Below are 15,780 nucleotides of genomic sequence, written 5' to 3' on the forward strand. Positions count from 1 at the left end.
ACATTGTGAACTTACATACAACATATAGTAGTTAGGCGTAATTGACATCTGGATGTATAACATGGGAAATCCTGCATGGGTGTGGCCTAAAACTGGCACATCCGCTCTAGACTGAGAAGGGATTACTGGCACGTTTGAAGAGCTGCACTTCAATCTTCAGGGGCCAGTAGGGTAAGGCAGCCTCATTTGCTGTTCCAGGCAAATATTGTCCCAAGCCAGGATCCTTAACGTGTACAGTATGTGCACACACCACATGCGTCTGCTTATCAAAGGGAGCGCGTCTGTTTAGATTGACACTCTGTGCATTGAAAAGCTCCAATGATATCAAAAGAATACATTTGGCCCCTCTAGAGGAAATATTGTTTGACGAAAGCTATTTCCCATCTATTAGAACTGAAATCTCAGTTTCACCTCACGCTCTACCTTTACCCTCGCCACACATACAGAAGACAAGTCTTCACACTTCTTCCAACTCTTTCAAAGGAAAGCATCCCCTCTCCCCGGATGAACTGAGCAGCAAGCCGAGCATTCCTCTTCTCCAGACTAGTCTTTGGTAATGGTATTTTAGCATGTTCCCCTCAAACTGTAGGTGTAAGACTGAAGGCAACCTCACGCTTGGCGACTCTTCTTATCACTTTAGTGAAAAAGTGACTGTACGCAAACTGCCAGAATCAGTTCCAAACTGCGATGCCTTCTATATGAGAAAACAGAACAACCCAAGTCCTCCACCATCCCCTTCACACTAAAGCTCAACGCCGTCCGCACAGACGCATCGGGGCTTGGGCGTCCCAAAACAGAGCACGGACCACAGAGACCCCCACCCCTCCCTCGTGATGGAGCTGCCCACATGCTCCTAGCTTCAAACAAATCTATCGTACTCCAAATCCTCTTTCTATTCTTTCTCTGCTCTAATCATAAAGGTCCGAGGGAGTTGGAGGGCAGCAGATTAACAGATTCTACAATCAATCGCTGAAGGAGATGAAGACATGCGAGAGATAATCAGACGAATAAACTAAATCCGGGTTTAAGGTTAATCCAGAAAACCAGACCTATCCTGACATGGCCTTTAAGCATTTAGACCAACATTTACACACAAAAAAGTAATCTGTCCAGGAAACTCGGCATAAACAAAAGCACGAATTATGAATTTGTCGCTAAAACGAAAACTCTACTTCACTGAATGAATGTGTAGATTATTGCGGCAGTAACCGACCACTAGGTGGCAGTACACCCACAGCCATTGAACATAGGAAAATCAAGGAATCGTTTGAAAGGAACAGACAGAAGGGAGCAATCTTACCTTTTAAGGTTTCCAAGAGGTTTTTGGCCACAAACCAGCAGATGGCTTCGAAGAATGGGAATTTGAAAAGGTCGGGGGTTTTCAGCCTTTTCTCCATCTCATAACACCTAGGGATTGACAAATGAGAAACGTCTGCGATAAGAATGGAGGAAGGCTTTCCGCGTGAGCATCTGCGATTACTATCGAGACAACCAATTACAGGAAAAATACACTTCAATAGTCATAAGACGAAAAAAAAAACAGGACCACGAAAAACTAACACTCGGAGAGCAACCAGGAAACCTGGAGTACTTCTCAACGACACACAGGACGCAGTTTGTTTCCAAACAACTGATAAAAGAGAGCGCCCTTTGCAACAGAACATGCCACCTTTTCTCCCCCTTGACGCATTCTGTTGGCTGAAACGCAAGTCTGGTGATGGGCTCTGTAAAGCCTTTGTTGTTCAGCAGGCAAAGAGGGTGAAGGAGCCTGAGCAGGGCGCTATTGCCAGCTGCTGTCCCCTTCAGCCAGTAGGAGGCACTGTTGACGGCCCGTGGCAGCAGCTGTTCCCTTCAGCCAATAGGAGGAGGCACGTTTGACGGCCAGTGCCAGCAGCTGTCCCCTTCAGCCAATAGGAGGCATGGTTGACGGCCAGTGGCAGCAGCTGTTCCCTTCAGCCAATAGGAGGAGGCACGTTTGACGGCCAGTGCCAGCAGCTGTCCCCTTCAGCCAATAGGAGGCATGGTTGACGGCCAGTGGCAGCAGCTGTCCCCTTCAGCCAATAGGAGGCATGGTTGACGGACTTTGCACTAGGGGCGCATCACCGAATGTTCATCAACCCTCTCAATCCGTACTCCATTTTGCTATAGTAATCCTAGATCAGAGTGGAATGACCCAGCTACCACCGCATTCACAGCTCATCACAGCCACCTTAAGCCACCCCTTACTGCCCCACACCCACAATCACTGGAATCCAGGGGGGGCGGTGGGGGTTGGAGAACTGGCTTTGGACCCAATAGCCAACACACCTATACACACTGCTAATTTGCACCGCACGACTAACCAGAAATACTCAACAAGGTTGTCAGGACGAGATAGGTTTCCATTATTTCTTAGGAAAAAATTCCAATCAGACGATGGTTCGTTTTGTTGGGTGTTTATGAAAATATTGTCACTCTATCCTTGAGAGTGAGTGAAGGAACAAACTGACAGCCAACACGTGTTTCACCCCTTTACATGGCCATCCGGTCTGGGGCTTCCTCAGGGCTGTACATACATTAACAGTGAGCAAAAGTAACATATAAAGGGGTAGTGTGTAACCCCAGGGCAGAAAATGAGAAAGGAAGGAGAGATTTGAAAGGAAAGATAAAAGATAGCGAAGAGGAAAGAGAGAAAGAAGTAGAAGGCATAGAAAATAAGAAACTTAGTTTGCGAAGGAAATGGAAATGGACAGGAACACAACATATGACAAGCAATCATTTTAACATTAGGATACATTAATTTAGGTCAAATTACCAGGACGAGAGAGGGAAGGGGGAGCGAGGAAAAGGAAAGGAGAGAACCAAGAGGGAAAAAAAGAGAAAGAAATAAGTAAAGAAATTAATAAAAGTAGACACAGATAGGAAACCAAAAAGGTCATATGGGAGGCAAGAAGCACATTAGGCCTCATAGCAACACAAAATTATATCGAAGTTATTCGTAAGACAAAATAGTTTGGGTATTTACGCCCCAGTCATGGGGCGGATAGTATCATTGTGCAGTTGGTGTCAAGGGGGGGTGGTTATTGATAACGAAGTATCGTATATGACCAAGGGTTTAAGGCATTGTTAGTGGTTAGGTGAGCCAGTGATATTTAGAAATATGGGGATGTCATGTGCTCACACATTAATAGCATCCCAGATGCGCAAAGATTACATAAATCAAAGAACCAGGCCTAAGTTTATACATTGTAAACAGGAGTAGCAGTCATAGATATGTTGGCATCCCAAGAAAAAAAGAAGTATATTTGCAATAACAAATAAAATATAGAGGTGACATTCAACATTTAAAGTGAAACCCGATTGCATGTGAAAAGATTGCTTTTTGGTGTTTTTTTGTGGTTTTGAGACGAGGAGTTAAAAGATAACATTCCATTGGGGCGAGAGAGACATGGCTGTGAGATCCAGTTGATAGAATAGAACCAGATATGAGTAAAGGTCGTGACATTAAACAATTACGGCGACTATTTAAGAAAAACATTGGGTGAAAATAGAAAGTGGAGGGACGGGCATTTAGAGCAAAAAAGAGAGTGACCGAACGTGTATAGCAGAAGGGTAAATGAAAAAGGGGGGCGATATATTTACAATTCCGTATTCGCCAGTTCCGGTCCGATCCAGGTATCGTTCAAGTATAAAGATACATAGAAAAGGGAAAGTTGAACCAAAATCGCGCAGGTTAATTGGTGAGCCTCTGGTACCATTAAGCAGGAAAGAGACTCTCGAGCCGGGTTCTAATTGGTGAGCCTCTGGTACCATTAAGCAGGAAAGAGACTCTCGAGCCGGGTTCTAATTGGTGAGCCTCTGGTACCATTAAGCAGGAAAGAGACTCTCGAGCCGGGTTCTAATTGGTGAGCCTCTGGTACCATTAAGCAGGAAAGAGACTCTCGAGCCGGGTTCTAATTGGTGAGCCTCTGGTACCATTAAGCAGGAAAGAGACTCTCCAGCCGGGTTCTAATTGGTGAGCCTCTGGTACCATTAAGCAGGAAAGAGACTCTCGAGCCGGGTTCTAATTGGTGAGCCTCTGGTACCATTAAGCAGGAAAGAGACTCTCGAGCCGGGTTCTAATTGGTGAGCCTCTGGTACCATTAAGCAGGAAAGAGACTCTCGAGCCGGGTTCTAATTGGTGAGCCTCTGGTACCATTAAGCAGGAAAGAGACTCTCGAGCCGGGTTCTAATTGGTGAGCCTCTGGTACCATTAAGCAGGAAAGAGACTCTCGAGCCGGGTTCTAATTGGTGAGCCTCTGGTACCATTAAGCAGGAAAGAGACTCTCGAGCCGGGTTCTAATTGGTGAGCCTCTGGTACCATTAAGCAGGAAAGAGACTCTCCAGCCGGGTTCTAATTGGTGAGCCTCTGGTACCATTAAGCAGGAAAGAGACTCTCGAGCCGGGTTCTAATTGGTGAGCCTCTGGTACCATTAAGCAGGAAAGAGACTCTCGAGCCGGGTTCTAATTGGTGAGCCTCTGGTACCATTAAGCAGGAAAGAGACTCTCGAGCCGGGTTCTAATTGGTGAGCCTCTGGTACCATTAAGCAGGAAAGAGACTCTCGAGCCGGGTTCTAATTGGTGAGCCTCTGGTACCATTAAGCAGGAAAGAGACTCTCGAGCCGGGTTCTAATTGGTGAGCCTCTGGTACCATTAAGCAGGAAAGAGACTCTCGAGCCGGGTTCTAATTGGTGAGCCTCTGGTACCATTAAGCAGGAAAGAGACTCTCCAGCCGGGTTCTAATTGGTGAGCCTCTGGTACCATTAAGCAGGAAAGAGACTCTCCAGCCGGGTTCTAATTGGTGAGCCTCTGGTACCATTAAGCAGGAAAGAGACTCTCGAGCCGGGTTCTAATTGGTGAGCCTCTGGTACCATTAAGCAGGAAAGAGACTCTCGAGCCGGGTTCTAATTGGTGAGCCTCTGGTACCATTAAGCAGGAAAGAGACTCTCGAGCCGGGTTCTAATTGGTGAGCCTCTGGTACCATTAAGCAGGAAAGAGACTCTCGAGCCGGGTTCTAATTGGTGAGCCTCTGGTACCATTAAGCAGGAAAGAGACTCTCGAGCCGGGTTCTAATTGGTGAGCCTCTGGTACCATTAAGCAGGAAAGAGACTCTCGAGCCGGGTTCTAATTGGTGAGCCTCTGGTACCATTAAGCAGGAAAGAGACTCTCCAGCCGGGTTCTAATTGGTGAGCCTCTGGTACCATTAAGCAGGAAAGAGACTCTCCAGCCGGGTTCTAATTGGTGAGCCTCTGGTACCATTAAGCAGGAAAGAGACTCTCGAGCCGGGTTCTAATTGGTGAGCCTCTGGTACCATTAAGCAGGAAAGAGACTCTCGAGCCGGGTTCTAATTGGTGAGCCTCTGGTACCATTAAGCAGGAAAGAGACTCTCGAGCCGGGTTCTAATTGGTGAGCCTCTGGTACCATTAAGCAGGAAAGAGACTCTCGAGCCGGGTTCTAATTGGTGAGCCTCTGGTACCATTAAGCAGGAAAGAGACTCTCGAGCCGGGTTCTAATTGGTGAGCCTCTGGTACCATTAAGCAGGAAAGAGACTCTCGAGCCGGGTTCTAATTGGTGAGCCTCCGGTATCATTAAGCAGGAAAGAGACTCTCGAGCCGGGTTCTAATTGGTGAGCCTCTGGTACCATTAAGCAGGAAAGAGACTCTCGAGCCGGGTTCTAATTGGTGAGCCTCTGGTACCATTAAGCAGGAAAGAGACTCTCGAGCCGGGTTCTAATTGGTGAGCCTCTGGTACCATTAAGCAGGAAAGAGACTCTCGAGCCGGGTTCTAATTGGTGAGCCTCTGGTATCATTAAGCAGGAAAGAGACTCTCGAGCCGGGTTCTAATTGGTGAGCCTCTGGTACCATTAAGCAGGAAAGAGACTCTCGAGCCGGGTTCTAATTGGTGAGCCTCTGGTACCATTAAGCAGGAAAGAGACTCTCGAGCCGGGTTCGGGTAAAGGACATTGTTAAGGTATCGGGATGACGGGATAGTTATTGCATTTAGAAGGGAGAAGTGCCTCCCTTGTTCTCTTATCGCAAGATCAATTGTGTGTCAGGTGCAGAGAAGGAGTTTACGATATTCGCGAGGACAGGGGGAAAAGTGCTCGTTCGCCGGGCGGTGATGCAGGCGCATATGGGAAGGGGAATCCGGTCATACCGTTGTTTTGGAAGATAGAGGTCGTCTGTAATGTGGTCCTGTATTCAATCTGGGGAGAGGGGTGGGGGGTTGGAAAAGGCCTAACCATATTGTTTGAGGGGACAGGTGAAACAGGGCAGTCAAAGACGGTGCAGGAAATATGGGCTCACCTGGTAAAGTAAAGGGCGTAATGCCTGTCCGGTCGGATAGTATGGTAACCCTCCTGTATTATTTGACGGCCCTTTTAAGATGGCATACATGGGTACTTTCGGGTCATAGGTGGTTTAGGCTGCTCGGGAAGGTTAGGCGCCATGATGGAATGGTAGATGTATGACGTGGCGGCCATAGATAAGACAGGGTTTCACAGAGATATTGGTTGACGATATAGCAAATCGGCGTTATGTTATGCCATATCGGCGATGGCAAGGTGAAATCCCCTGGAATGGGGGGGGGGGGGGGGAGTAGCAGTCCTAATAAGCCAAAGAGCAAGGTACAGCCGTTTAGTGGTGGGGTCAAAGGATATTTGGTTGGGCCAAAACTTAGGTGGCTAGCGATGTAAGTGGAGACAGCCCTAACGGATAAAAGTATGAGGAAAAATTAAGTTAGAATTATAGTTAAGGAATTAGATTGAAAGTGATAGGAATGCAAAATAACCAGTAGAAGGGGGAAACGGTTAAATTTGGGAACCCTTCAGTGCTTAAATTTCCTTGATGTGGGTCTATCTGTCACGGGGTTATACAGAAATACTGTCTGCTACATCGAGTGACATTACATCAAATCCGTTATAATGTACGATATTTGAAGAAAAAATGCTATCCTTGAAAGTTGTTGAAAGACAGTCTGCTTATTAGCTTTGAAACTAGACAGCTGTGATTCGATGGCGAAGTGGTGTGCCCTGCTGCTTTACCCCATATCTGTGTCTCACGTGAATGAATCCAAGGTATCTGATCCATGCCAGATTTTCAGGAATACTGCGGACTGTAAAATGAGTTCCATTTAATGTATGTAATGTGTAGAATCCACCTGGCTTGTATCCAGCTCTTCTCGACCAACACTGGACACCCCGCCCAAACCATCTTCTGCCTCGGTACCCATATGATGCAGCAGAAAAACCAAACAATCCCACGGTAGAAAATTAAACAGGGCCAGAACATTCTCAGATGCCTCCTCCCCCCCTAGTAATCAAAGACCAACTAATCAAAGGCCTACATCAAATTTTAGATGTAGAAAATCAGCCCAGGGCATTCCTACTCTGAAAATGAAAGATTTTCAACAGCACATGAGCACTCACCTGAGCTGCATGCCAATGTTGAGGTTGTGCAAAAAGTTCCCTCCGAACGCCATGCAATCCTGAGATGTGAGGACAGCGTGGATCCAGCCTGTGAACAAAAATATCGAGAAGTCAGTACTAGGAGATGATATGAGAAGGAGCAAGAGATGGGAAAAAACAGGGCAGGTGGGGTACAATAACAGGGAAGATGATCCAGAAGAGGAAAAAACTGCCTTTTATACCAAGTCCGGCAAAGGCCATTACTGGGTGATGGAAACCAGAACTCCGCCACAGCTCCCTAGCACTCGCCACAGCTCCCTAGCACTCGCCACAACTCCCTAGCACTCGCCACAACTCCCTAGCACTCGCCACAACTCCCTAGCACTCGCCACAACTCCCTAGCACTCGCCACAACTCCCTAGCACTCGCCACAACTCCCTAGCACTCGCCACAACTCCCTAGCACTCGCCACAACTCCCTAGCACTCGCCACAACTCCCTAGCATTCGCCACAACTCCCTAGACTCTGTTAAACAGAAAAAAATGTATTTTGTTAAGTTCGCCTCTACTCCTCTTTCATTTTGACTACCAGCCCCCATTTTGTGTTTCTGCGGGGACTTTTTGCAAAGTCAGAATTTACGTGTTTACTGAAAGCTGGTTGTGCTGATAATGCTTGTGTGGCAGAGTAGAGGCCCTGCCCTGCCGAAGGACCCCGAGCACGCAGATGTCTAATCAATGAGCCCACCAACGCCTGGTGAGAAGTTGGCCTGGCATATGCTGTCCACTAGTTATAGTGCAGTACAATCATGAATTGGTCACAATAGTAGTTGTTAATAACTAAGTTTGCACAAGAACATTTACCACTCATTGCTTCTTGTGATTACTGAGCCATATTTAATAAGCAGTTTCAATGAAGATGGCTCAAAATGCGATATTAAGTCAAAGCATTTGTTAAAGGCAACACAGTTGCTCAAAATAATTGCATTGCAGTTGCTCAAAATCATTTAATTGCGGTAGAAATATAGTGCTCGCACCTTGCGATTTAAAAAAAATAAATAAAATTCACGGTGCGCGCACGGTGAAAAACCTGAAAAAAAAAAATAATTAATAAATACATAACTTAGCATTTAAAAAGCCGTACAAATTCACTTAAAAACCATAGGTTTCACACACGTTATAGTTACGAATTAGCATTTAAAAAACCTTGCAAATTCACTTAAAAAACCATAGGTTTCCCACATGTTATAGTTAGCTGGACATTTCACTCGTAAAAAACCAATGAAATTCCCCCGTTATAGTTACTGCAGACAACTATAACTCACGCGACCGCAATCCTCTGCTGATGACGTCAGATATTACATCACTGATGACATGTGTCTTTATGAAAAATAAATATTTGTAATATATGTATAGCTAAAGATTAATGGAAGAAGACATGGGTAAATAAGTGTCTAAATACAGTGATGTAATATCTGACGTCATCAGCAGAGGATTGCGGTCGCGTGAGTTATAGTTGCCTGCAGTAACTATAACGGGGGAATTTCATTGGTTTTTTACGAGTGAAATGTCCAGCTAACTATAACATGTGTGAAACCTATAGTTCTAAAACGACAGTAAAAAGCACAATATACAATGGGCCCCAGGGGGAGACCAAACCATATATTAAGAAAGTGGTATAAGAACCACGACTTGACTAGACAGTGCCTAGAGCACGTAGAATCACTGGGACCTCAAGGAACCACCCAAAGTAGTGACACAGGAGACCCACGGGGGACGCGTGCAGTGTGAGAACACAGGCACAAACCCCGTGCTATTCTATGGGAAAGTCGCGTTTGTTATTTTAGAAGTTAAGGACACTTAGGAAAGGACTTTGAGAAAACCCCATTAGACTTAGGGGGTTCTAGGGCCAGCACCCACGGGAGCACCGGAGTACTCGAGTTACCTCACCCAGGGAAGCCGGGTGCAGAGGTGTCAAATGGTGTCGGGAATCGTCGTTGATTTCAATGGCGATCTGCTGCAAAGTGCTGCTGCCGGGAAGGAGGGAAGTGTTCGGTGTGATCCGAGCCTGGATCGAAGATCAGAAGAACCTGAAAGCAGAGGGGACAGAGTCTGGGTCACTTGACAGTGACCAGGGGCACGATAGACGAATGCCCACCGAGGTCGGGTGTTTCAGGTGCGAAGAGGTGAAGCTGGACTCTGCAGCCACGAGGACCAGGAGGCGTCAATGATGACCAGGAGCTGGATTCGAGCTGTCCCACGAAGGATGTCGAGTGCTGCGGTGTCGGTGCCCGGATTGGACCCAACAAGCCTTGGCAACAGCAACCTACGCAGGAAGAGAAAAGATACTTCGGTGTGGACCAGCAAGGTCCTGGAGACTCCCCAAGCGATGGAGAGTCAGGGCACGTCTGGAGCAACCAGGTAAGCCCAATTAATAGTAGAGTTGCCTTCACAGACACCCACTAGTCGACAGACTAGGGATCACGAAGGTACCTCGAGAGAAAAAACAAAGGGCCAGCTTACGGAGCACTCGTGGAGTGTAAGCAGGCAATCTTCTGTGCAAATGCTGCTTTGTAAATGGTCGCGGTGTCCAGGGGTTCGGGTTGCATGGTCTTCCACGAGGGATACAGGCCTCAGAATTGCTGAGGGCATACATCGACCTCAGAGACCACGGAAACCCACCTCCTGTGTTGCAAAACTGTTCAGAATCCGGCGGGAGCTTTGGAGATGCTAACCGGACAGATGCGTCTTTGGTGCCTGCCTTGCAGGGGAGTAACTCCTTTACTCCAAGGGAGATTCTTCAGTCAACTAGTTCAATGTAGATCGAAGTTCCAGGATTCAGTATCAGAGTTTCGTCCAGGTGTAATCTAAAGTCCTGTAGTCGGGTGTTCCTTCTTTATACACAAGGAAAGGGTTGGACATACTCTGGGGACCAAATGTGCTCCCAGTACTGAACTTCAAAGCACTCTTGGAGTGCACCCACCCAGCCGCAATACACTAAAGCCTGTCTGGGAGGTGGCAACACCTCCATGTGACAGGAAACCTATTGTCCAGGCCTCCCCTGCCGGAGTTTCGTCCAGCAGCAGGAGGGCAGACACGTGTCTGTGGCTGGCAGCATCCATTTTGAGATGCCAGGGCTCTGTTAGCTGTTACCGGGTATACCGGTGCTGTCATGTCTCTCCCTCTAGAAGGGTGTGATCATATTCTCACACCAGTTACTGGTGTGAGGGTATGATTCCACGGTGTTTGACACCAAACATAACATGTTTCCGTGCAGCCATCCCAAAGTTAGCATTTACCGTTTGGTTATAATGCACTTAAGAGTATATGGTTTGGCTGCATCACAAACAACCCCGGAACAAAGGTTCCGAAGGTTGCAGAGGTGCTCTGCTCTTGCATGGGCACCCTCTCACATAAAACCCAGCATCCGGCCTTCAGGATTAGTAAGGCCTGCCATAGGGGTGACTGATAGGTTTATATGTGCAGTGATATTGAGAGATATAGTGAACCTATATCTCAGTAAGGGGTGCATGCACCACCTTACCCAGGCTGCAGAAGCAGTCCTGTGGAGTCATTTTGGAAGGATTCCCAGGGGTGGCATAATACATGATGCAGCCCCTTGGGTACCTATACCCTGGGTACATAGTATACCATATACTAGGGACTTATAAGGGTACCCCAGAATCCAATCTGGAGTGTACCTAAAGTACTGAGAATCATTTTAGAGAGGAAGCAGCTAGGCTGGGGTTCCGGTTAGCAGGGCCCCAGCCAGACTAAAGACGAAAAACAGTGAAACATCAGCAAAAAGGGGGTAACTACAAGAAGCAGATCCTACTCTCCTACACCTGTAACCTCCCTTGCCTATCTACAAAGATGACGTGGGTAGGAGTTTATCAGGAGTTAGCACTTTGCAATTCAGCATGACGAAGTTGTTTCCAATGGGTTTCACAATGCAACAAAATGTATAAATACTGAGTATTACCTTGAACTTGTCAGCCCCCTTCCTCAGGCACTTGCAGTGTCTGAATGATGGGACTCCTCTCATGAGTGAAATAAACTTGTCTTTTGTTTCCACTCCAGTGTTAATCCTCATTTGTGAACCTGTAGGCAAAGGGTGTACCTGCACGAGTGAGACTGATAGGAATATCACTTCTACAACTCTCAAGAACTCCCTAGACTCTCAAGAACTGCCTGAACGTTCATTGTGCCAGAACGAGGAAGCAGGGTCTGTATTTTCACTTATTCTTGCAGAGAACTAGGTTTTCCACAGGGGGGGGGGGGGGGGGGGGGGTGCTGATGGGAAACAATCAGGCATCAATTGTAACAGAAAGTGAAAGCTCACAGATTCAAAAGTAAGGAACTTGAACCACAAAAAAAGATGTCAGACTAAATCATTTACATTTTGTTTTATGTATTGTGGTCAATGGTGTCCAAAGACCACAGAAAAGGACTAACTGTGCAACATGGTGCAGTCCTCTTTCTAGGATAAGGAATGTCTGTGCAGTGGGACCTTTCATCGTTTACTGAGACTCGAACCCTGCAGAACATCTCACCTGCATGATGACCGATGTCTACAGGGACTCAAAGCCCTCGCAGGAGTTAAAAGGCAGGCTTCACAAACGTGCTCTATTCTCTTACTGCGCCACTGGTGCTTCTGCAGAGGACGCTGGGCGCAACATCGATCAAATAAAGACTGGAAGCAATCTGTGATGGTGTGATAAAAGATCAAGGAAGCTCAGCCGTCATAAGGTCGCCAGAGATGCAGAAGAGCCTCACTGACATGATGCGCAGCCTGTGACCCCAGTCACCCCATGCCACAGAGAGGCCAGTGTGACTGAGCAGGGAGAAACAGTGAGCTCCTTAAACATGGCTTCTAATGACACCATTACATGTGAGCTCATGCTTCATGTATTCATAGGACGGCTGACGCAAGCATCACCAAGTGTGTAGAAGAAAGCAAGTCTTCTGCCAACACAATTACGAACTGCACACTAAGGCAAATGAGATGTATGGCTGAAGACTGACTAACAAGGATTGTGTGATAAAGGTTCTGTGGTGGCTCAAGTAGGCGGGTCCAGAGTTCCAATCCCGGCATACTAGCTAGCCCAACAGTGTGATCCCAGAAACAATCCTTTATAAACCCATGCGTTGGTTCCCTTATTTGACAACTGAAAACCATGAGAAACAGCCTAGCCAGCAATATGAAGATCTATTTCACTGCCTATGTACAGGTCATTGGTCTGCAAGCCTTCAAATTAAAAATCTCTCAAGTAGCTTAAAACAGTTAGTGGTTACGTAACCAAAAGAAAATGGCTCAACGTCTATATAATAGGCATCAATAAATATAGATCCACCTAAAATGATACTTTTCAAATGCATATATGTGATATTAACTATTAATACTACTTGTGAAGACAGTTTCTATTTGGTACCAAGCAAGCAGCATTTTTACAACACTTCTCAAAGGATTTCCCCATTTCACATTGGTGGCCTTGTGATACGGACAGTGCCGGAAACGCCTTTCCCGTGCCCTTCAAGATGGCGACATCCAAATTCCAAGCGGAGGACGGTGGCGGTCTAGTCTTCCAGGTAGGGGCGGATGTGACGTCCCGCACGAAGACGAGAGACGCGAGGGAGGCGGAGACAAAAAGGGAGGAAGAGGAAGCGAAGAGGAGGTTGGAGACGACGGAGGAGAGTGAAGGAGTGACGGATCCAGAACTGGTACCAGGGAGAGAACAAAGGACTGAACAGCAGAGCCGGAGTAGCAGAGAAGAAGACGCGACGGGCGGCGAGGCCCCAGCTGGTACCGCTACCGTGTCCAGTCGTCCCCCGGAGAGCCAGGACGCCGAGACACCCAATGCTACGGTCCTGGAGGACTGTAGCTCCAGGTCAGTGTCTTTCTTGAACTCTTTAAAACGCTGGACTGGGAGGGCGAAAGCGGGGAGAGCAAGTAAAAGCGGGCACTAGTTAGGTCCGTCCTGCTCCTCACATTTCCCTTCCTCACAAACCCTGGTGAATAGATGCATAGGTGGTGGGTGAATCACACAGTCACGAGAGTCAAGACTTTGTTACTGACGGGTGGTTCTTTCTGTGTTTCCTTTATCTCCCGGGGACGCCAAAACAAACCTGAGGACCTCTCAAGGAACTGACCTGAAGTTGCTCACACCAGAGGGACCTGCAGAAGCGGCTACCGGACCTGTTGCTTTGTCTTTATATATTCACGAACTTCTGTTTCCCCTTTCTTTTGATGGACTTTATCAGTTACCCCTAAACAACCATACCCTTTACCTGCAATAAACAACCAGCATAATAACTTCCGTGTCGTTAGCTCTTGTCCTAAAAGGGTCGATCATAGGTCAGGGTGGCCAAACAACTTACAGGCCTCTTGCGGACAACCATAATAAAGTGCTCTAATCCAGGACTACTAATCAGAATTGTGCTTTTTTAGGTCTCGCCTGGCGTTAGCAGCGCTGCTCTCGCCATGCGAGGGCTTTTTGTAATCAATTCAAGATGTACACGCGTACAGAGGGACACAAAAAAGTGCATGTGGACAGCCTGACGCCATCTTTGTTTAATTAATGTAGGGATGTGCTCACGTGGCGGCGTGCTTACGCGTTCCCTCCCTCCGTCAGGCCCCTCCTTCTTCCTGACGCTGCGCACACAGCCTTTATAACAGCAGCATGCGTGTTCGTGTCTCTCCTGCTGCACACCCATGTGTGCTTTTTCACTTGCTGGGTCTATGTATGCTCAGCTCATTAACAGGCACTACACGCCGGCATGGCGGCTTCTCGTCTTTCACACAATCACATTTTAACAGTTGCGTAGACAGGTTTGCTACCTTTGATCTCGGGCGCATACTGAAATGCATTTTCAGATTTTCACGTCGGCTTCTCCCCGCAGCGCCTGGTGTGATTTTATGGCTCAAAGGCGTTCATGCTGGGCTCGTGTTACAGGGCTCGGAGACTGAGAAAAACACACTCCCTTTTCAAGACAATAATTAATAGGGCTCGAGGCTGCCTATGTGTGGTTTAGGCAGGTGATGCAGAGAGGTGCACCCGGGACTGCATGGCAACTAGAAATGTGAGCTGAAAACGGCATTTACTTGTACTTTTAAAATATCTAATGTATTGAAGAGACACGTGAAGGCTGAATATGCAACCGCGTTCTCAGAAAGAACTGTGATGTTTAGGACGTTTTTATTTCTCTGCACGGTCTTTGGACAGTTGGGGGCGGCGGGGGCAGTCCTTGGAGGAAGGGGTGTGTTGTTTATCTGCGCCGCAGCGGCCACGAGGTTAATGTGTAGCCCATGGGCTTCCTGCTACAAAAATTCAAGGAGAAAGCGAGTTAAAGAAATCTGGACGTTTTCCTCTTACGGTAAATTAACACAAGTTACAGTTGATTTGATGCTGCACGTATAGGGGCAGTCTGGTGGAAGCTAGTGCAGCCTCAATCTACCCCCCCCTTTGCAGTTTTAATGCCTACTCCCCCTCTGCTGGAGGGATGGGGTATGGGAACCCGGCGACACATCCTCGCTGTGCAGGGGAGGGACAATAATGCTGATAGCGCAAATCAAACCAACTGCTGAAGACCAAGTCTTCAAATCCCTTGAAAAATGTTTTAATCACGCTTGAACGAAAAACGTGGCCAAGTGACAAAATATTACTGGTTGAAATACACAGAGTAAAAGGTACAGGATTTTTGTCTGGGACATTGTTTTGCAAAAAGAAATAAATGGTAGTTCGATTATGAAAAATGTCTCTCCGATTCATCAGAACTTAATAAGCATTTTGGGAGTTATGCAATTCCATCCACAATAGCAGTCTTCAGGGTGTAACCCAAAGTAGCCCCCTTTACTGGGTTACACTGCTGGATTAGATGCAAGATAGAAAGCTGGCTGTCATAGAAGAAATCGTATAAACTACCTATTGTTGTTCCTGGCAGTACTCCACCCCGACTGCTGTGCCTCTAAGCCACCTTAACACGGGCTGCAATGCAGGCTGCTAATGTAATGCATACTATTTTGGGGAAACCGTTTTGAAGCCAAAAGAGATGTCCTACAAGACGTGTTTAGTGTACCAAGTAACAATTTTCTTCTTTGATTTGATACACATTGGGTTATTCAAATTTCAAAACAGAAATTAATGAAACAATTTTAAAGAAAAATAAAGACATGTTCTCGCTATTCGTTAACCGAAGATTAGTACCCCAAAGTTTTCTTGGAGAGACTTCATGAGCACAAGGTAGTAACAAACTTATTTAACAGCTGCTGACATAAAGCCTTGGAAAGAACACGAACAGGAAAGGAGGGCAAATCTACCAGTCTGAAAGAGATGCCCCATCATTTCATGTTACACTGCCCTT

At 46.9% G+C, this 15,780-nt stretch overlaps 1 protein-coding gene across 1 annotated transcript in view; it reads right to left on the minus strand.

The window, feature by feature from the left end:
• The window catches only part of KDM7A (lysine demethylase 7A), a 316,134-nt gene that overhangs the window by 99,275 nt on the left and 201,079 nt on the right, over positions 1–15,780 (minus strand). The window contains exons 8-9 of the mRNA XM_085651905.1: positions 7,445–7,532; positions 1,301–1,407 (exon numbers count right to left, since the gene is read on the minus strand). Of these exons, the coding sequence (XP_085508031.1) occupies positions 1,301–1,407; positions 7,445–7,532 (195 nt within the window). The remainder of the gene's footprint in view (positions 1–1,300; positions 1,408–7,444; positions 7,533–15,780) is intronic.

This window comes from Triturus cristatus, chromosome 4_1 (genome assembly GCF_964204655.1).
Source record: "Triturus cristatus chromosome 4_1, aTriCri1.1, whole genome shotgun sequence".
In the NCBI taxonomy this organism is placed as follows: Eukaryota; Metazoa; Chordata; class Amphibia; order Caudata; family Salamandridae; genus Triturus; species Triturus cristatus.